Genomic DNA, 21,413 nt, shown 5'->3' with positions numbered 1-21,413 from the left:
TTTTAATTAACTTATATATATATATATATAAAAAATATTTTTTAAAACACACACACAAAAACACGCTCAAGCTCATGAAATTATTTTATTCTCACCTATCCAATTATACCTATACAATATTACATATTAAATTAACATACAGGTAAAGCTAATGAGCTTGTTGAGTTAACTAATCAGCTCTATCTATATCGCGTCACTGTGTTGACAAGGTTTTCGAGAGACGAGAGATATTATCATAATATTATGAAGCTGAACTTAGCCTATTTGTGGTGGTCTTACCATGGGCTCTCCATTGTCTAGTTGAGTAGTTGCTCATCTAAAATGTTATCCTAAGAAATGTAGATTTTTCTCACTACAAATACACACATTACAATACACACAGTACAATACATCCCCTCTTAAAGTAAATAGGTACCTTTTTGACATAAGAGAGGATTAATTCAACACAATTTTATATATAAAAAAACCCGAATTTGTCCAGGTAACCCTTTTTATTTTTCTCAAATTTTTTAAAGTTGTTAACGAACTCAAAATAATGTTATCCATTCAGTCGTTCTTGGGTTGTAAGGGTTAGTGTTGTAATTACACGACACTTGTATATAATAATATATAGATAGATAAATATAATATACTCTTGCTAATAACTATCGGCCATTGAGCACCGTTACTAAATAGGCAGTTTAGAAATTGGTTTAAAAATATAGGTATCTCAACAGATTTTTTAAATATACATAATTGCAACACTTTATTTTTTACTTTATATCATGCGTATTATAACATCACAAACAGATACATGTATTTTAACTCTATATAAATATTAGCTAACCGTGCGTATTCTGAGGAAATTTGCGATAAGAAACACAGCGTAAGTAATGATAAGAAGTAGCATACTGTTACAAAAATCATATTATAAGATCGCTGTGATTTAGGTAAGGGGTAAATGCTTGGAAGCAATAAAAAGGCATAAGTGCAATAAATTATATTTATTTAAATTAAAAATATCTGTACATAAAATCAGTGGAAATCAAGTCTGTTAATAAACATAGAAATTCGTTTAACAATTTACTATAAAACTTAACTTGAACATTGTATTTTAACATGTTACATAAAGCATGACTTTAAAGTTTTAATTAAATAAATAACTATGTGATTAAAATAAAATTCTGATAAATATATTTGCTAGTTGGTCTGGAATAAGTTTACGAGATCTTAAGACTATGTAACTCTTAAACTGTCCATAGTTATATTTCATGTGCTTTAATATTTTTTTTTTTTTTTTTTAATTGTGATAAGATAAAAATAAAAATCAACAATAAACAGTCCCCTGTACGTAAATCATTTTTTTATCATTTTATGTCAATTTTGTTTAAAATTTCACAAAATCTCATGTAAGCGTAATAGATAATTTATAAATTATTCTTATTTTATCGAAGCTCAAATATTTTTTATTTATGAAGAGGTGCGACTAATATCAAATATTCTATAGTTTATGTAAATTTATTTAATCTAACAATACGTGGCAATACAAAACACACTAAATTTAACAAAAAAAAAAAAAAAAAAAATCCCTACGCAATTAATATCAATGAAAGTTCCTGTGCGCGCATTTATAATTTGTGTCTTAAATTAAAATAAAATTAATAATTAGTATCACACCGCCTCCATTTTGAAACAAAGATGGCGACCATCCAAATGCGTCATTAATCAATAAGGCAATTGAGTACAAATAACAATTTATTGTGATATTCGCTTAACTAGAATCCTTTTTGCTATCAAGAAGTTTGGGCTTGAGTGGTATTTTCATTCCTTGGTTGATTTAATTCGTTATTTTCTTCTGTAGGTGTTTGGTTTGTTGTGGCATTCGTTTCGGAAGTCTGTGCGGGCAGTCTTGGGTCGGAATCGGCTCTAGTACACGCTTCGTTCACAAATTTGTTGAATAGATCCGGCTTGTCGAGGTATATGTGGTGGCCGGCGCCGTTGATTACCTGCAATTTGACATAAGTTAAGATTTATCGTACTGATGTAATTATTTTATAATTGTTTTGGCTAAAAATACGAAAAATGTTCAACCTGTACCTGCACATAAGTCTTGGAATTGGGCCTGCTCTCAGACAGCAGTTGTCCGGTACTATTGTCCACCCACGATCTCGAACCATACAATACTGTGACGGGCAGGTTCGTGTCGAGTTTCTCCACTCTATGCACCATCGGGTTCTTGGCCCAACCGAAACCTTGCATGAGTGTGTGGAACGCGCTTTCTCCTCTGAAATTTGTTAGAAAATTTAATTAAAAGGCACGGTATTCCGATAGACGCACGTTCGAATTCTGCTTAATGATCGACTTTTTTTTATTCTTTAAAAAATTCTCATTTATAAAGCAATTGAATGCAATAAAAAAAAACTAAATATAAAGTGGATTTAAATAATGTCGGTCTTATTGCTATGCAGTTTTTTCTTCCATGCAACCAGACATGCAAAAATTATATTAAAATATAATAACATCCAAGAATGAAAGTATTGAAGTTTTAAGCCACACGCAATTAAAAACTTCACTTAGCATTTCTTCATTAAATTATTTATACTTACGTGGGCGCTTGCGAGTTGCACTGATATATATACTCCGGGATAACCGTGACCGCATCCGGGACATAGTTCGTGTATTTCCTGGATATATCCGGGCGGGTCTTGGACACGAGCCACTTGCCAGCAGGACCAGCTGCTCTTACCGCCCAAAGAGGGTTTAGGGGTTGTAGCGCTGTGGCTAGGGCCTTAACCCAGAACGGGATTTGAACCTTTTCGTTGCCGTTGGTCGGTTTTTCGGGAAAGCCCCACGGATCGGCTAGGATTAGGTGGCGGACTCTGCAAGTTACATTTTAGTTAAATAAACCAGGGTATGGTTATTGTTATTAAGCAACGATAAATAACTGGTAAGAAATGCTATTTAATATTAAACTTGAAATGGCAGCAGGTTTTTTTAATAGCGAGATCGAGATATAAATCTCGATTAGTAACTTTATTTGGACATAAAATATTTTTATAAATAACGAATTTCTGATGTAAGAAATATAAAAAAAATCCGTACTATCTGGTACACAGAACCTACATATTTTTAAACTAAAAAAAAACAGATATCCTATTAAAGATCACATTCTTCCACTTATTCCATGCTCAACTAATACACAGTATAAAAAAGCTCCATAAAACACATTAAAAAACAATAGGATAGCTCACCTATCCGGGTACTTCAAAGCGTATGCTGTAGCAATATACCCTCCCAGACTATGGCCCAGTAAGATGAATTCCTTTAGTTTAACCTCTCGTCTCCATTCTTCTACTGACTCTACCCATTGGGCTTCCACCTTTTCTGCGTCTGAAGCGAATTTTGGGCGGGAACTTCTGCCAAAACCTAAAAAAAATGAATAAAGTTAAGTTAAAGGGAAATAAATATAAACAAGTTTTGTTATACTTAATAGAAAATTTAACTGGACGAAAATTAATTGTGAAAAAAACTGAATCGATTTTCATTATAGTATTTGCACCATTTCGTAATTTATGATAAAATTCAAAGGGATTCTATATTGGTAAAGTCGGATTGAAATACAAGCTTCTGATAATATTATTGTAAAACTTATAACTTAAAATACCTACTCATCGGCCAGATACGAAACATAATAGCAAGTCATGGTGATTCACATTCACGCTTTATAGAGATTCAAAGATTTTTAATATTTAAACAGTATTGCATTAGACTTAATTGACAACATTTCAGAATTTTAAGCTACTTTTTTTTATTTAAATCAAAAGTAGACCCAAAATTAAAGTAAATGTATTTCTTGATATTTGAAAATATTGTGGTTTTAAAAATGACGCTATTCATACGGTAGACTAATTTTATTCCTGTGTAGTAGTATTTTAGATTAAAAAAATAATTTTTATTGTCGTCCTGCTAACTTACCCAACAAATCAATAGCGTACACCGGTCTGGTAGCAGCTAGGGCGTCTAAATTAGGACACCAGAGTGCGACCCCCGCGCCCATACCGTGTAACATCACAAGGGGGGTCTGGGGAGACTCGTCGTTGAGAGAGATTGTCCATATTTTGTCACACTGCCCCACTACCGAGCCTATGTCCACGTAGAAACGTTTGTACGCTGTTTTTACACCTGTAATTGGTTAAATCACTACATAGTATGTCCATTTGTATGCTTAAATCTTTAAAACTGCGCAACGGATTGTGATGCGGATTTTTTTAATAGATAGAGTGATTCAACAAGAAAGTTTTAGTAAATAATTAATTAGGTTTTAGATAAATCGAACAAAGCCGCGTGCGGTAAGTTAGTACTTGATAATTTATAGATGATCTTTAGTGATAAATTACCATGATGTATGTATGTCAATGGAATAAGGGAAATTGTATAATTTGGGAACATGATTTGGTACGTTTGGGAAAAATTACTTTTAGGCAAAAAAACTGCGAACATTCGTGTGAACTGTCGACGGTGAAATCATACAATTTTATACATTATATCATATCAACTTGATACATCCTTCATCTAAATATTATCTTACTTCCTTCATAATATAGATTATATAGATAAAAATTTTATATATTCATATTATAAGATGTTTATTGCTCTCAAAACGACTGATTGGATCTTGATAAAATTTGGCAGAGACACTTAAAGATTAGACCTTGCGGGTTGATATAAATTTAGTATGTCACATTTAATAAATGCAACTAATTTATTCATACACAGTATAAATATGCAGATGCATTAAAAAGAATTAGTTCCTAGGTATGTCAAATGAATGTTTGTTACAGAAGTGATTTATCAGTGCTTCTTTAATGGACCTTCATCTCGAATGTAATGAAAACTTACGAAATAATGGAAGAATGCCAAGTGTCATGAATCTAGTTTTTGGTATAATCAGAGACGGAGAGTTAAAACAATAGCTTAGGTAGCTGTTACATGATACATATATGTTTATAAAACATGGGTATGTTCTTTACAGTTTGGATTACATGGCTACTTTAAACTTGTTATTAAAAGCAGGTACCTAAGACATGAGTACATTTCTAGGCAAGGTGGCATATTTCTGGTGTTATAAATCCATACTAATATTATAAATGCGAAAGTAACTCTGTCTGTCTGTCTGTTACTCAATCACGCCTTAACTACTGAACTGAATTTGCATGATATTTGGTATAGAGATATTTTGATACCCGAGAAAGGACATAGGATAAGTTTTATCTCGGAAATCCTACGGGAACGGGTTTTTCTTTGAAAACGCGGGCGAAGCCGCGGGCGGAAAGCTAGTACATTTATATAAGTTCTTAGTGATTGTCATCCCAGATCAACTAAAATTGTCATTAATTTAAATACCTACATAGTAACGAATGATGATTGAGCAAATGTAATGATCGACCAAGCATGTACCTAATTGCTGCCAGCTAGTAGATAATTGCTATAGATACCTATCCTATACACACTAACCCTACAGTACTAACAACTTCCTCATATTACAACGTTGGTTTGACCATGAACTTGAGTTTACGTCCTAATTAGTATAAAATATAAATAATGTTATTGTAAATCCTATTTAGAAAATGAATATATTATTAATGAATGTAGTATTATCTGCTATACCTACCTCTATCTTTCAACATGCAATTAATAAGATTAACCCTTCATCAAAACTTAAAAAAAAAAAAATTATCATATTTTTTTTATACGTAATCTACATCATTGTCGCTTTTTTTGGAAAATATTAATTCAAATCAAACCAAATTCAATATGTAAAATATAATGCACTCATGACATCGTTGTTAGATTTAAATCTATATAATTTAATTATAGATATGTTTTTACAAATTTCAAGTTTAAGTACAAAATTATTTCAGAACCTTGAACGAAGGTTACTTGATAATAATGGTAACTACGTACATATTATTGATAATACTTTATGCGTCGAATCTAATCTTTATTACAAAAGGATTCGTCCGAAAATGCTGGCTATTAATCTATGACATAACTATGTATTACATATCATAATAATTGTAAATTGGGTTATGAGTAAATAAAAAAAATGCATCACCATTAAATCGTACTGATTTCTGTGATGCTTTACTGTATATTATAAAATATAAAAAAATAGGAAAAAATATTAGTTAGTTATTAGCAAGTGTGTGCGAATTAATTTTTATATGTAGAGGTACAATACCCATTGTTTAAATACATAATATATTTAATTGAGTCATAAAAGGTACTTTGTATCTTTAATAGATAAAATGAATGTAAGAATGAACAAAAACTTTTAATAATACTGATGAATCACCTAGAGTTCAATTGACCTTGATTGAAGTCGAAAAGTTAGAATCAGAACATGTTTTGTTGTATGTCAATGCAAATTGTAATCCATACTAATATTATAAATGCGCAAGTAACTCTGTCTGTCTGTTAGGTACTCAATCACGTCTAAACTACTGAACCAATTTTCATGAAATTTGGTATGGAGATATTTTGATACTCAAGAAAGCACAAAGGTTACTTTTATCCCGGGAAAATGACGCAATCCCGGAAATCCCACGGGAACGGGAACTATGCGGGTTTTTCTTTGACTGCGCGGGCGAAGCCGCGGGCTGATACCTAGTTCTATATATTTCATGATATTATACTTACATGATAATATTGTTTTCTCTATATTTCTTAGCATTGTATCCGATTGTCGAGTCCAGCTGAACCATCCCCCAATCCAACTATAAAAAAAATTATATAAATTAATTTAAATAACATATAAAAATATCACTCACACCCACTAACAATAAAAAGCAAACAATTGGTTTAATATGGATTACCTATATATTTTTTTAATCAATTAAGATTAACAATCAAAGAGCATGGGACATTTTAGTATGAAGCCTGGTATACCTACCAATTTGCGATAAAAAAAAAAGTCATTTTGGCGGCAAGAGATGAAACATGTGCCAATCGATAGTACATCAAAATACAAATAGGAAATACTCTTTGGTAAAATGTCGTAATTGATACGGTTTCGGAATAAATAAGAGTTTAAAAAAAAAATTTTCTTTTTAGTTTTTTGAATTATTTGTTACTTCTTACACTTAAACGTTAAGACAAAGCATATACAACTTCTAATTTGTAATAAGTGACGCACCGCACGTGCGTATCCCTAGCCCAAAGTTGGTTTATTACTTTGGTTTAGATAGTAAATAGTAATGCAACATTTTATAACCCTTTTTTTACAAATTAGAAGTTTTATATGCTTTGTTTTAACCTTTAAGTGTAAGAAGTAACAAATAATTAAAAAAACTGAAAAAAAAAAATATTTTTTTTAACCCTTATTTATTCCGAAACCGTATCAATTACGACATTTTACCAAAGAGTATTTCCTATTTGTATTTTGATGTACTATCGATTGGCACATGTTTCATCTCTTGTCGCCAAAATGAAGTTTTTTCAAAATTTCCAACTTTAGGTATACCAGTTAGGTTCCTTGCTTTTTAAATTAGAAAAAAAAAAACAACAATCATTTGTTTATTTAAAAAAAAAATAACGGAAATAGGAGTTGGAAACAAAAATAGGGATGAGTGTAAAGCTTTATAAAACCACCATTCATGACATGTTACACTCTGATACATATTTTATTAAAAACACAGAAAACAAAAGTAACATGAAATTCGGAATTCTCATAAACAAAGCAAAAGCTATACATTTAGAAGCTGTTAATGAAAGTATCTTACTTCCATATACCGGAAATAACATTCCCAACCCATGCTCTGCCTATAATACTGCAAGATAAAACGGTACACACATATAAACAAACAAGTATTTTTGATTAATGATTTTGAAATGATTGCAGTAGACGTAGAGTTAAAGAACAGGGACTTTAAAATTAAATCAGATGTTTTTAATTTGATATTGCATGATAGTTGCATTTTTGCAATATTAAGAGATGTTTATATATTATTATGATAAGTAATATTATGATAAATAATCGCTAAAATATAGAAATTATTTTCTTATATCAAAACATGAATTTTTGAGTGATCGAAATTCAGGGGCTGTTTATTTTTAATTAGCTATGTCAAAATTATGCTTATACCACACAAAACATGCAACACAAACAACAAACAAATATAAACTTGCTCGTCAGTTCCCATTGGTGTTGCTAGTATAATTTCCTCTGTAAACATAAATAAATACATATTTGACTAAATAAATACTTATAAATATTAATTGATTTTTATTTTTACTATGACAAATATGATGTTATAAAATCTTATTAGAATAGTAGGTACAGATACTGGTTTTTATCAATAATAATATCAAATGCCAGAGAAATCACATCAAAATATATGCTAAAATGCTCCTATTCACATAAAAACGAAAATAATAATTTGCATAAAATTTATAAATCTAAAATATAAGCGTTGAATTTTGTTAGTAAAAAATGGTCACAATACAGTGAATTTATAAGAATAACACTATTGTTAATTGCTATTTAAAACCATATTATTATTAAAGTCATGTAATTTTCTAGAATACCTACTCTAGATAAAATGTGATAAGCATTTGTACCAAGGGGGCATAGTTTATTTTTATTTAGTTAAAAAAAACCTATTTTACCTTAAAGGTGCTAAATATACATGAATTATTAGTGGAATGACATACAGAACCCAATGTTATAGCATGAGATGATTAAACGAAGCATAAAAACTGGATTTAACATGAAAAATATATTGTGCCCACCTACAAAATAAATGATTATTTTGACACAGAAGCTCTTTTTCATAGATGAAAAAACATAAACATAATGTTGTGCAATACTCGCAATGTACGAGCTTTACAAAAATTGCGCATAATCTTACCTGGATTCTGTATTTTCAAGATGTAATTCACTACCCATTTGTTTAGATTGTGACTGCAAAAACCATTACAATTTAATACGGCGAGGAATAAAGTATGGACCTTATATTCGATGGGTATCTGTAATTATTCGAGTAGCTCCTTCTTTTCACAGACACAAAGATTTTGCGAATTTTAAACTGATTTACGATTTTTACAAGTTCATTACTTCATTGTGACATTGTCAATTAGTGTCAATGTCATGTATGTCAGTATAGTGTCGCAATGTTCGGATGCTTGGACAAACATAATGTTAAGATCCAAATAAATTTATAATGGAAACTACTTATGGAAACTACAAAGTAATCTATTAATAATAGTAGCTAACTAAATATTCAAAGATTTTTTTCTCAATCTTCACAAGTCAAATTACTTTGTAAAATGTACATCATAAAAATGGGATTACAAAAGAAATTGATAACGTTGCTATAGAAACACAGTAGTAAGCACAAAGTCGGCTATAAGCACTGTGATTATAATTCACAGGGAATTTTTACTACTACTATAAAGTTAATATTTGAATTTTGAACTTATAATGCAGATTAGTGCTGTACAGCCAGTTTTCAAGTTAGAATTAAATCATAAAGTTACGCCTGGGATAATTATTATAGCAAAATATGATGGCACTCACCCATGTTTAACGGCGGCAGCAGGCTACGACAAAGTAACATAATATCTATTGTAAATTGTAATAATAATGTAAAACTAAACTTTCAATCTTCTCACCTTAGATAGTTAAAATTATTTTTTAATTTTTTTTTTTAAATTTGCTCACAAAAAACTGCATGCGGATTTATAGAACGTGTTTACTAAATTTAATGTTTACATACTTACTTAAAATTTAAGATCATCATACACCATCCACACGGTATTGTTGGTGGTAGGGCCCAGCGGTCAGAGGCACACGCCGAGGTATCAGAGCTAAATCTAAGCCAAGCTGTAATAGCACTTGCTGCAGGTGCACTAAAAGCCGATTGTACAAGGGATATCCTACTTATTGGATCTCCCACCCAAATATTAGGTAAGCAAAATGTCACAATAAAGAAACACAATGATGATTACATTACCAATATTTACATGGAGCAGTAAAATTAAACCCAAATTAAAACGTATGCTATGTACCTACTGCCCAAGTAAAATATGGGATATCTCGTTTTAAGTTGTGTTCATTTCTTCAATATTAGAACTGCTGTATAATATATTTAAATTCTAGCCTATGATGTCCACGACAATACGGATTTATTCTTCAAAGAAGTACCAGATGGCGTAAATGTTATTTCTACTGGTAGAATTGGTAAAAGTACGGAACTGCTAGCGATAGTAGGTGGAAACAGTTCAGTGTTGGGTTTGAATAGTCAAGGGGATGAGATATTTTGGAATGTTGTTAGCGGGAAAGTCTCCGCTGTTTTAGCATTTGACTTCGACAAAGATGGCGAGAATGAGGTACAATAATTTCTTAATATATTTTCGACATAAATGTAATGCCTCCTCCACATTACTCGCGAAGTTGAACGAGGTTAGACGAATAGAATAATGTAGAGAGGCACTTCGGGTTACTTCGTCCAACTTTACCTCGCCTCGGCCGACTTCCGTTTGTTGTCGGTTTTTGCGCCCGAGTCAAAGGGCGCGAAGTTACCTGAAGTTCGTTCTGAATATGAACGTATGCGCTCCTCGCGAAGTTGAACGAGTGCACCGCGGACTTCAGTCAACTTCGGCAGAGTACTTCGCCGAGGAACTTCGCGAGTAGTGTGGAGGAGGCATTAGATTACGCATAATAAAATGTACGGGTAACTGATAATTTTCGACTTATTACGTGTTCATTTAACTAATAAAGAGAAATTAAAAACCTCTTTCAGCTTCTCATTGGTTGCGAAGACTCATTTATAAGGGTGTTAAAAAATAACCAGTTCATAGTAGAACTTCCTGAAACAGGACCCGTGTTGTGTTTATCGCCCATAACAGAAGTGAGATTCGCGTATGGATTAGCTAATGGGACCATTGGTGTTTATGAGGAGGGGATTCGCTTGTGGCGAGTAAAGGTACGTAATTCTTTAAGTACTTACATATATAAAACACTACATAAATAAATACTTAAACAACATAAAACACTTTTGGTTATGTTGTTTACGCCTAAATTAGGTACCGACATAAACAAAGAAACGGAATCTTTTTAAAAAGGCTCTGTCTCATTTCTTGCTAGAAATACTACCTACTGTGAACAATTCCATGCTTTAATTAAAATTTTAGTCAAAACAAAACGCAATCTCACTGCAATGGTCAGGCGAGAGTCTGGCATGTTGTTGGAGCAACGGTCGTGTAGACTGGCGCGACAGTGGCGGTCGAGTGTTGAGGCGAGTGCAACTGCGCTCGTATGCTGCAGCTATGTTACTCGCTGACTATAGAGCTGTTGGCGCTCCCGACCTGGTCTGCGTTTCTGATAAAGGCGAAGGTAAATTGGGAAATTTGTAAAAGTCAATAAACTATGAATATTAATGTTTCAATGGGGGTACAAGTAGAAATCGGACAAAATAAATACAATTTATAATCGGTAATTTGAAATGGTATTAATTTTATATCGGACAGTTTTGGGCTACGCACCTTTCTCAGAAGATTCTGGTTTCAACGCTTCAAAGAAATTGGCATCTGAAGAAGACAGACTCGCAATTACTGAGTTATTGAGCAAGAAACAGGCCTTGATGGTGGAGCTTCAGCATTATGAGGCTAATACTGTCACGGATAGTCTTGAACCTAGTCGTCCTGCGTCAGCTATGCCAACTAACACTCGCTTGCAAGTAGCTGTTACTGCGGATACTGAGGAAGTACGTCAGTTTGTATATTTGAATTACCAGTAAATTTTTAAGAATTTCAATATAATGAATATTAAATACCTTTTATATCCTACGATATTGCAATGGAACTTTCCATTTCTTTTACGTGTTTTCGTACGTTATCATCCCCGCAATAATTATTTATTTGATACTTCATAACCAGGGCTGCATCCAGCTCCCAATATCAACAAACAACGAAACAGTCGTACGCGCAGCCCTTGTACTGGCTGAGGGTGTGTTTGAAACGGGCGAGACACTGGCGCGACACCCGCCGCCTGGCCGTTTGCGACCCATACTATACATACCGCTGCGATCACCTAGAGATATACCGGTTGATGTTCATATAAAGGTAATAAAACTATGGTGTAAAGAGTATCCTTATATGACAAAAAGTATCCCCTCCCAAAAATTTCTTTTTGGTCCAGCAGTTTTTACGTGATTGAGTGACAAACATAGATTGGGTTATACATTTTTTTATAATACTGTTTTCTTGCAGGCACTAGTAGGATATCCAGATAGTGAACAATTTCACATATTTGAGTTAACAAAACACCTACCTAGGTTCTCAATGTATAAACTGGCTGAATCAACAGTAAGGGTTGATTCAAACAGTTACGTAACATTTCGAATCACAGAGAGGGTCCAAAGAATATGCATTTGGTTGAATCAGAACTTTCTTCTTGATGAAGAATTGGAGCTAGAAAATGAAGACAGTAAAGAGTTGCATGTAAACTTTCTTTGTCTTAGGGATAGAAGTTATCTGGGCATGGATTTTGAAGCAAATGGCCAGGTTACATTTAAAACAGGTGATATAAGGTTGGCAGGGGATTTGATACAGAGTTTAGCTGTGTTTTTAAACTTAACTGATTTACAGGTGGGTATTTGGTTTTTATTAGTCTTAACACCCTTTATATGTTCTTAACAAATTGCACAGCCCTGATTTAAGAAATATTATGAAGATGATCTGTTTGTGTATACCAAATAAAGGAAATAAGAACAATTTTTTTTAATAATGTACCTAGTTAGTTACTATGTTTTCTATGTTGTTTTTAGCTAGGTATATATTCTAATTCTGAAAAAGCAATAATTTTGGAATGTTTATGGAAAATAAAACTGAAATAGTTTGCGTCTTAAAATAATTTATTACTTATCTTATTTGGAAAGCTATTGGCCATATAGTTCAACAAAGCCAACACACTTGACAGGATTAAAGAAAAACATGTTATTATGCGGAGGTTCCCTTTGACTGACGGCTTTTACAATTTCCTGACCAATCACACCACCTAACACAGCTGCAGCACCAGATACAATACCGAAAACATCAGTCAATAAAGCATCACTGACAAAACCAACTGGAAGGTTCAATTCTTTCACCAGCTCATCTCTCATCCGGAATATAATTTCTGTGTCTGCCTTACGTTTTGCAGGATCTGGGTTGCGATTGTATTCATCGCGGAAACGTAAAAGAATCTTCATAACGAAGTAGGAAGGGTCACCGCGGCGTAGTCTCGATCGCAGTTCAGGTTTCGACCAATCAGCGGATAATGCATTTTGTAAGGGAACGTATATGGCGCGTCGTTTAACAGTTATCGTTACTGTCTCGCGTGCGGTCTTTTCATCGTCATCAGGGCCGCGTTTCACAGCCTTGTGTTGCACAATCTCTTCAGAGTACTCGTGGTCGATCAAATCTGTGAACATGTAGCCAAACATTCCCCACACGTCACCGCAAAGGAATTTCTTGTTAGCATCTCTACACGCGTTATTGATACGTTCAAGTTGCTCTTGTTTCAAGCCCGTCGCACACACAATGTCAAATTCTGTAAAAAAGCTGTCAGGTAGATCGTCAACTGCCTTCGTTTCTGTTGTTACTTCAACCATTGGGTTCAATGCTTTGGCTCGCTGTAAAGACGCCTCCGCTCTGTTTTCCCCGAGTTTATCTGGAGGTGCTAAAAACTGAGAGTATTGATCGGTTTCTCTTAACTTTTCATTATCAAGCAGACATACGCTTTTTACACCCGAAAGAATAATGTTTTTAGCGATTTCGGCTCCAAGACCGGACAATCCAATAATGAGAACTTTGGAGGTGCGTAGCCTTTTTTGAGATTCTAATCCCCATAAGCGGATTTGGCGATCGTACTGTTCTGCTTCTGCCTCAGATAATTCCATTTCATTATTTTCTACCATTGTCGGTGTTAAAACACAAAATTTCGCAAAATACAATAAAACCGGACTTGACCCACGCTAACAAAAGTCAAATTAAACTGTTAAGTGTCAACGTGACAAATGACATCGCACAGAAATGACAAAACTACAGACACAGAACTTCTAGTAATATATCCATAGATAAAAAAATCGGTGAAAAACACTTAAGCGCTTCATTTAAAAATCTTTACATATTCTGCAGATTTTCGTAAATTCATGAATGAAACAATTTTTCAGTCTACTGCCCAATTTCCTAAGGCAGAAGAATTACTGAGGTTGGAAATGATGAATGCATCTGAAGTGGGAGAAACAAGATCTCGTTTGGCTGCTGAGAGTGCAGAAAAAGCCCAATTGATTACTGCTTTACTACCAGCTGCAATAGATGCGGCATCTTATGACTTGTAAGAAATCTTCAGACCTTAGTTATCTTCATGTTCATTCCATATAAAATAAAGATATTTCCTTTTTCATGAATTTTATTTTTGTAGAAAAGAAATGTTGAATCGTTATAAAGAAGTAATGCTTCTTAATGAAGAGCTGTTAACTGGATGTCATATTCGAAGAGCTTCGCAAGAGCAAACGATTACGTCTCTAAAAAATCTCCACACTATTTTGCAACAAGGAGCTCGTTTAAGAGGTAATACTTATCCATATTTTTATAAGTTTGTAGGTATAGGTAGTTACTGTCTTCCTATCTTTGGAGTAATATTCGGAAGTACTAATCTAGTTATGAAAATAATTTCACTAATATTTAGAAGTGACATGTATGCTTTTTTTTACCCAGGACATCTTTTTTTTTTCAGTGGGCAAGTATAGCAAAGCAGCTGTGGCCGCTTGCAGAAAAGCAGTACAAGAGAATAATACTGAAGCTCTTATTAAAATCCTACAAGTTGGAGATGCATGAAAAATAAGACAATAATTAAGAAAATAATTTATTTCATTCACTGTATTAATTAAGCTCTTGTGCATATTTTGCTTTACACAACAAATTATATTGCATGTATAACATGTTTGTAATCGTTAAGTAGTCAGTCACAAATGTTTTTGAAAGAAAAATATATTATTAACAGGTACAAAATTAACTAATATTGAAAATTAAATAATAATTATGATATGTAATGTGAAAGGCTTTGAGTCAACAAATAAAATAAAACAATAAAATCAGGAATTTCCTACTCCATTTTATCATTTTCACTTATTACTATCATTTTTCAGGTATTTTAATGAAGCTTTCTATTAAAAGTTATTCATAGCTGACGCCCAGCGCCAAGTTATGAGTTGTCTTAAATTTAGTACTATAATAATTAAGTCCTAAATGGATATCTTGTCAGTATTGCCATACAAAATTATTATAATAATGTCAATAGTTCAGATTTTAATTGGATTTTAATTAAATTCTAAAAATGATTTTAATGAAAATATTTTAGTAATGATCCAAATAGTATGTATGGGAAACTAAGTAAATGCGAATTTTGAATTTATTATTACAAATCTGGTACATATTATGCCAGATTGAGGGAATGTTCGCGCAAATGTTGTCAACTTTCTAGACTGTAATTTGTTTAGTCGCTTATTGAACATCATCAGCAATGACGTTTAACAGTAGCCTCGGGTCCAAAGGTATTGACTTTTGGTTCCAAAACATATCGTGTGAGTTGTAACGGAACTTTCTAGACGGTAATTTGTTTAGTCGCATAATGAACATCATCAGCACTAACGTTTAATAATAGCCTTGGTTCTGATGGCTTTGGTTCCAAGAGCAATAGTTTGATAGCAGCTAATCTGGCACAAATTGTATGAGCCTGTGACGGTGTAGGTGCTCGAATGTTCGGCGCACTCCTGTATGGACGACCGTCGAGCGCTACTATAGCAGCTGCTGTAGCTAGCGCTCGGGATAGGGTTGTCTCGTCTGAACCTGTTCTTTCCACCTGAAAGGCAATAATAATTGCGAGAAAAGGACATTTTAAAGCAATTTTATACAGCAATTTTTATTCATTTAAAAGCTTAATCAAATTGATATTATACTTTTATAGCATTTTATTAATGGAATGTTAAGAGTCGTGAATACAACACATGTTAAATTAGCAGAAGGGCTCCAAGTTTTACATACAAATTATTTTAATGAAAAAAACATTTCCTGTATATTTTGAGTTAATACTTATTACAAAAAACAAAGTATTTCTTCTGCACAAATGAAAAAATATTTGATTTTTATGAAATGTTATATATTCAAATTAGATTACTTCCAAACAACACCTAAAACGGTACAATACCTCAGCAGCCACCGCTCTCAGCATGAGCCGTTCACTCGGGGAACAGTTCCTGATGGCTCGCACTGCAGCACTAGAAGCAGCTTCTCCTAGTGCCAGCTGGACTTCCTTCAACCCAGCTTCTTTATCTCCAGCCAGTTCTAACGCTCTGGTGCAAAGAGCCAACGCACGACGTGCATCGCCTGATACAGCAGCTACTTTTCTGTAAAAATTTGGGTTTGTGTAGTATAAAATATATTATGATAGATTTGGGGTGAAAAATGTATATAAATTGTAATATAAAATTAAATCCTTTGTTTAAAATTACTGAATACTCACATTATCCATGGCAAGATCTACATTAAAACCACTCTTTAAGTAAATACATAACAGCTTATTTATTTTATGTACTTATTTCTATTAAATCATCAAAGTGCTCTGTTTGGACGTGAAAGACAAAATAACAAACACAGTTTCGCATTTATATTATAAATAAGGATGATAGGATGAGGATTTACCTAGCAATCAACTGAACAGCATCCGGCGTGACATTAGCGCCAGCCAATTTTGTAGCCACAATACACTGTAACTGTGTATGTGTGTATGGCGGGAACGTCAGTCTGGTTAGTCCCAAACGCGATGCGACTCTTGCTGCTAGTGCTCGTTCAGGTAGATCCATGGTATTGGCCACTGCGAGTACTGTTAGTAATGCTGTGTTGTGTGCAGCCCACTCCATGATACTGTAGAGCACGTCTTGGCGGCGGTTGCAGAGGGCGTCTAGCTGGAAGTTTGTTAAAATAATTAATATAGTTAAAAAACACGCATAAATTATGAATTAATTGTATTGTCACTAACCCTTTAATGGTGGGTACAGACTGGTGAAATGTAACATGCAACGTAACATGCAATGAAAGAATTCACCGTACACATTGTTGCAATGTATCATGAAAGGTAACAACACTTTGGAACACTTTGGAACAATTTCTCATAGTTTTCACGTCTTGCGCGCTCGAAATGTGCATTTCACGCGCATGCTACGAGCATTACAAACCGTGCGCGGAGCGATCCGTGATTTGTCGATTTTTCGACGAACACAAAGGGGCAAGGAACACGACTACGGGAGGTTCGTAGTGAATGCGCGTTAAGAGCGCGCTATGCGTCCACGCTTGCAGCGAACATGCAATGAAAGATGAAAGGCAGAATGTTACATTTCATGTTACGTTTCACCAGTTTGTACCCACCTTAAGAGGCTCATCCCCAGATGGGCTATATTTTAAATGAAATGAAATAAAATTGCCGACTATATTCCGGCAATACAAAAAACATTTTATGCAGCACATGGCTGGAAAATGTTTATCTCGGCAATATTTCTACAGCAGTATATGGCTCATTGTAAGTGTACAAGGAATTAAATCTATATGTTGAAACAGGGTTGAAATTTACTCTAAAGAAGTTGTTTCTAGTAAATTGATTGTAAATTCAATAATGAAATAACGAAAAAAGCAATATAAATTGAAAGCATATAATTCTTACTTCATCCACAACTAGGACTGTTGGTGTTCTCCTTGGCCCTGGGTTTGTGAATCTCTTTTCTAATAGTGAACAAGCCTGCTCCCAGACAACCGATTTACCTGCAGGTTTTGGAATGGAGATTTTATTTATAAAAATAAGTTTATTAAATAACTTTTGTGAGCGTACATACTTTTCATAACATTAATAAAGAAGTGAGATTATTTTAAAATTTTAATTTATACAACCAGATACTTGTTTTAGGGCCGATTTTTCAATGCTTGGATAAAACTTATCCGTCCAATAAAGTATTACACGATAATATTAAAATGTCTCGTAAACTGTCAAATACGGGCAATTAGAATACGTTTTTAAAATGGTAGTTTTATACATTATTCGACGAATAAGTTTTAACCAAGGATTGAAAAATCAGCCATTAATAATAAACAAAAATGGGGAATTCTACAGAATTTTCACATTTGCATGCTTACATCTTTTATTATTGAATTAAAATTATTTATGAAATAGCATACCAGTGAGTTGCTTATAAATCTGTACATAAGCCTGCCTTGGTTCCGCTATCCTCATTCCATTCACTTCTACCAGTTGAAAATCAGGTAAATCTGATTCTTCCTTCAATATTTTTAATGCTGAATTTACTGTTGCTGTTTTGCCAGTGCCTGGGACACCTGATATGTACATACATCTGTAATCATTTTAAAATTTTCATTAATAATATTTTTTGTAATAATATTAAAATGTATCTTATGGAAACCGGGAGAAAATAATATGTCATTTGTTTTTCTATAGAAAGTGAGCAAATTTATAATAGTAATGCAATCTTCTATAATATAAAAATGAATCCCAAAATGTGTTGGTAAGCGAATAACTTTAGAACAGCTGAACCGATTTCTTTAATTATTTTTTTATTATATTCCTTGAAGTACGAGGATGGTTCTTATGTAGAGAAAACGTGAATATGTACCACGGGCGAAGCCAGGGTGGACCGCTAGTTTTATTATAAAATCATATTTAAAAAATGTAAGTATATTTATTATTATTTGAAATGAAACTCACCCACTCATATGGTCAAGCAACTTGGATCTCACAAATGACAAAATTTCATCTAATTGGTTTTCTCTCCCTGGTAAAGAGCGGTTTTCTTTGGTGAAATCTGTAAATATTTATTTAAGTTGTATTTTTTATCATATACATACTTAATGCATAATAAGTAATAAAAAATATATTTTAAACCATTAAACAGTTACATGGAAAACTATAAAAAGTAATCAACACAATTTTTTAACTTACCATTTATATTATCCACTGAATGTGTTCTTGAACGCAGTGTGGGTGTCAATTCACTGGTTAGTATTCGTTTGACACTCTTAGGTGTTTTAGCTATTGAGGTTCTAGTTCTAGGAGTCTTAGGAGTTTTGGGTGTCCTAGGTGCTCTTGGTGTCCTAGGCGTTCTAGGAGTCATTAGGAATTCATCACTTGTTTCTGATATTCTATAGTTTCTGGTTGGTGTTCTTTTAACAGGAGAAACTTCTAACTCACGGTATGTCATAGGATTCCTAGTTTTTCTTCCAGATCTAGTTGAGTATACCTCTTTTTCCTCATCTTCAAACACTAGAACCTTTTTAGGTGTCTCATCATTTGCTTTTCGCAGTGGAGTCTTTCTTTTTGGTGTAGTTGGCACATGTTGTCTGATTATTAATGTTGGTAGTTCTTCATCAGAGTTCTCTCTCAGTTCCATAGACAATATATCTTCTAAATTATTTTTATTAAGTTTTCTTGTACTCTTTGGTGTCTCTATCACAGGTGTTGTTATTTCTGGAGTTCGTGGCACTTCCTTATCATTTTTATCAGCCAATATTGCTCTTTTAAGTAACAGTTTTGTTCCATCATTCTTGCTAACACTCCAATTTCTATCTGAAAGTGACACACGACCCATTCTTTTGACTAAACTACTGGGTGTTTTAGGTGTAACTGCGGATTTTCTCGGTGTCACTAATAATTCTAAAGCCTTTCTTTCTTCTTCAACCACAGGCTCTAAGTTAACTTTTCTTTTAGTGATAGCTATGAGTCTGTACCGACAAATGTAATGATATGGACTGTTTTTTAATGACAAAGCAGTGTCTTTAGTGAATGTGAAAGTTATATTACATTTTTTGAATATTGTCTCTATAGATATATCAGTGTCAAAGGGACGGTGGTCTTCTATTACCTGGTAAAAATAATGTTGAATTCAGTAAAATATAAAGGTAGAATCTTTCATACTATAGGCATAACCTAGGGTTGGCTTTAGTTAACTGCCGCACGAATTTGTTGGAAATATTTATATTGTTAGTTAGCCAGGTAATGTAAGATTGTAATTCCAAAATATTATCGTTAGGAAACTTGTAGTTTTTTAGTTATTAATTTTTAAAGTTAATAATTTTTTGTGCGAAAAAAGCGCATTCATCCGTTTTGTTGTGCAAAAAAAGCGGACCAAGACGTTCCATTTCACTGTACTGTGACTTTACTCAGCGGCCGGCGAGTGCCAAAAGCGACTTTAGGGCGATTCCCACTCAAACAAAAAAAAAATCTACGTAAGTAGGTTAAAAAACTATTAAACTTTTATTTTTAATATCCAAATAGGTAGCGAGGAGCGAAGCGACGAGCGTGTTAGGTTAACTCTTGAACTGCCGCACGAGCCGAGCGAGCGAAGCGAGCGTGCCGCGGCAGCGGCCGGCGAGTGCCAGAAGCGACTTTAGGGCGATTCCCACTCAAATAAAAAAACTGCGTAGGCTTACACAACTTGTTTGTATTTTATTTATGTATCGTAAATTTTTTGTTATTATCGTCTAATGCTTAGTTAAAATGATTTAACACCAATTCCATACATTTTGAGGTTAGAATAGGAAAATTGATTTTTCTCCAAAACTATTGGTTTCCTAACTTTCCCCTTTTGGGGGGAGGGTCCCCCCCTCCTCCTCCCCCCTCCGCTCCCACAAAAAACCTATAATACGTGCGGCAGTTAACTAAAGAAACCCCATAACCTATAGTTAAGACTAGATAAACATAATTCTCAACATCTTACCTCTTTTTCTAGAAAGTTTATTGGCTCTTTATTATTCAAGCATCCTTTAGGCAAATCATTGGGTTTCGAATACCATTGTACTTTAGCTCTGAATGGATCGTGCTTGTTATAAATATCTTCGTATAGAGCTAGTATTTTGGCTGCGTCACATCCTTCTTCAGTGTCGGGTTCTGCCGAGTCGGCATTTGATATTAGCACAAAATCGCCGACTTCAGCGATTACGTCTTTGAACTGAAATTTTCTGTAAAATATTTTTTTTATAGGTGCTCAAAAATTATAGTATAAAATGTAAAAACTTGATGGAAATTTTAAGTAACTCTAACCCATAGTAGTGAAAAGTGCTGGAAACATTTGATTCATTCGATATTTCTTCACTTAACCAAATTACTGCTTTAGTTTTTTCTCGCCGACGAGGCATATTTTGTTTTTTAAATATTCCGTTAGACTCGTTAAATACTATAATTCCTTTTTCACACGCAAGCTTTTGTTTTGTTAATTTTGTTTATGAAGTTGAAAACTTGAAATCGTACCGGATTCAGTTACCTATGTCATTTTTCGCGCTTAATTTACTCTCGGTTCTGTTCGTATTTGTAAACTCGTTTTTAAAAAATCGGT

The 21,413-nt window shown here is 33.5% G+C and overlaps 4 protein-coding genes across 6 annotated transcripts; 1 reads left to right on the top strand and 3 right to left on the bottom strand.

The window, feature by feature from the left end:
* Window positions 1-968: 968 nt before the first annotated feature.
* Window positions 969-9,099, bottom strand: LOC123698977 ((Lyso)-N-acylphosphatidylethanolamine lipase). Of its 3 annotated transcripts, none has more exons than XM_045645818.1 (8): window positions 8,889-9,099; window positions 8,167-8,203; window positions 6,679-6,755; window positions 3,955-4,161; window positions 3,231-3,405; window positions 2,586-2,858; window positions 2,077-2,263; window positions 969-1,985 (listed from the first exon to the last, which is right to left on the bottom strand). In XM_045645818.1, the coding sequence occupies exons 2-8, from the start codon at window positions 8,178-8,180 to the stop codon at window positions 1,773-1,775; spliced, it is 1,146 nt and encodes a 381-aa protein (XP_045501774.1). In that variant the 5' UTR covers window positions 8,181-8,203; window positions 8,889-9,099; the 3' UTR covers window positions 969-1,772. The 3 variants fall into 3 exon arrangements, with proteins under 3 accessions (XP_045501774.1, XP_045501772.1, XP_045501773.1); XM_045645816.1 differs by lacking the exon at window positions 8,167-8,203 and adding an exon at window positions 7,761-7,808; XM_045645817.1 differs by lacking the exon at window positions 8,167-8,203.
* Window positions 9,100-9,429: 330 nt separating this feature from the next.
* LOC123699069 (Bardet-Biedl syndrome 2 protein-like) lies at window positions 9,430-14,907 on the top strand. Its single transcript, XM_045645933.1, has 11 exons — window positions 9,430-9,589; window positions 9,772-9,946; window positions 10,139-10,368; window positions 10,782-10,964; window positions 11,173-11,374; window positions 11,509-11,744; window positions 11,917-12,102; window positions 12,250-12,627; window positions 14,193-14,356; window positions 14,444-14,592; window positions 14,759-14,907. Exons 1-11 carry the CDS (start codon window positions 9,461-9,463, stop codon window positions 14,857-14,859), a joined length of 2,133 nt encoding a protein of 710 aa, XP_045501889.1. The 5' UTR covers window positions 9,430-9,460; the 3' UTR covers window positions 14,860-14,907.
* Window positions 12,876-14,018, bottom strand: LOC123699070 (SUMO-activating enzyme subunit 1). The gene has a single exon (XM_045645934.1). It carries the CDS (start codon window positions 13,935-13,937, stop codon window positions 12,918-12,920), a length of 1,020 nt encoding a protein of 339 aa, XP_045501890.1. The 5' UTR covers window positions 13,938-14,018; the 3' UTR covers window positions 12,876-12,917.
* Window positions 14,875-21,329, bottom strand: LOC123699067 (origin recognition complex subunit 1). The gene is made up of 9 exons (XM_045645932.1): window positions 21,122-21,329; window positions 20,799-21,039; window positions 19,025-19,943; window positions 18,791-18,887; window positions 18,247-18,419; window positions 17,738-17,835; window positions 16,723-16,985; window positions 16,229-16,427; window positions 14,875-15,883 (listed from the first exon to the last, which is right to left on the bottom strand). The coding sequence occupies exons 1-9, from the start codon at window positions 21,214-21,216 to the stop codon at window positions 15,626-15,628; spliced, it is 2,343 nt and encodes a 780-aa protein (XP_045501888.1). The 5' UTR covers window positions 21,217-21,329; the 3' UTR covers window positions 14,875-15,625.
* Between the last annotated feature and the right edge of the window lie 84 nt (window positions 21,330-21,413).

This window comes from Colias croceus, chromosome 17 (assembly GCF_905220415.1).
Source record: "Colias croceus chromosome 17, ilColCroc2.1".
In the NCBI taxonomy this organism is placed as follows: domain Eukaryota; kingdom Metazoa; phylum Arthropoda; class Insecta; order Lepidoptera; family Pieridae; genus Colias; species Colias croceus.
This window is presented reverse-complemented; position numbering and strand designations above follow the sequence as displayed.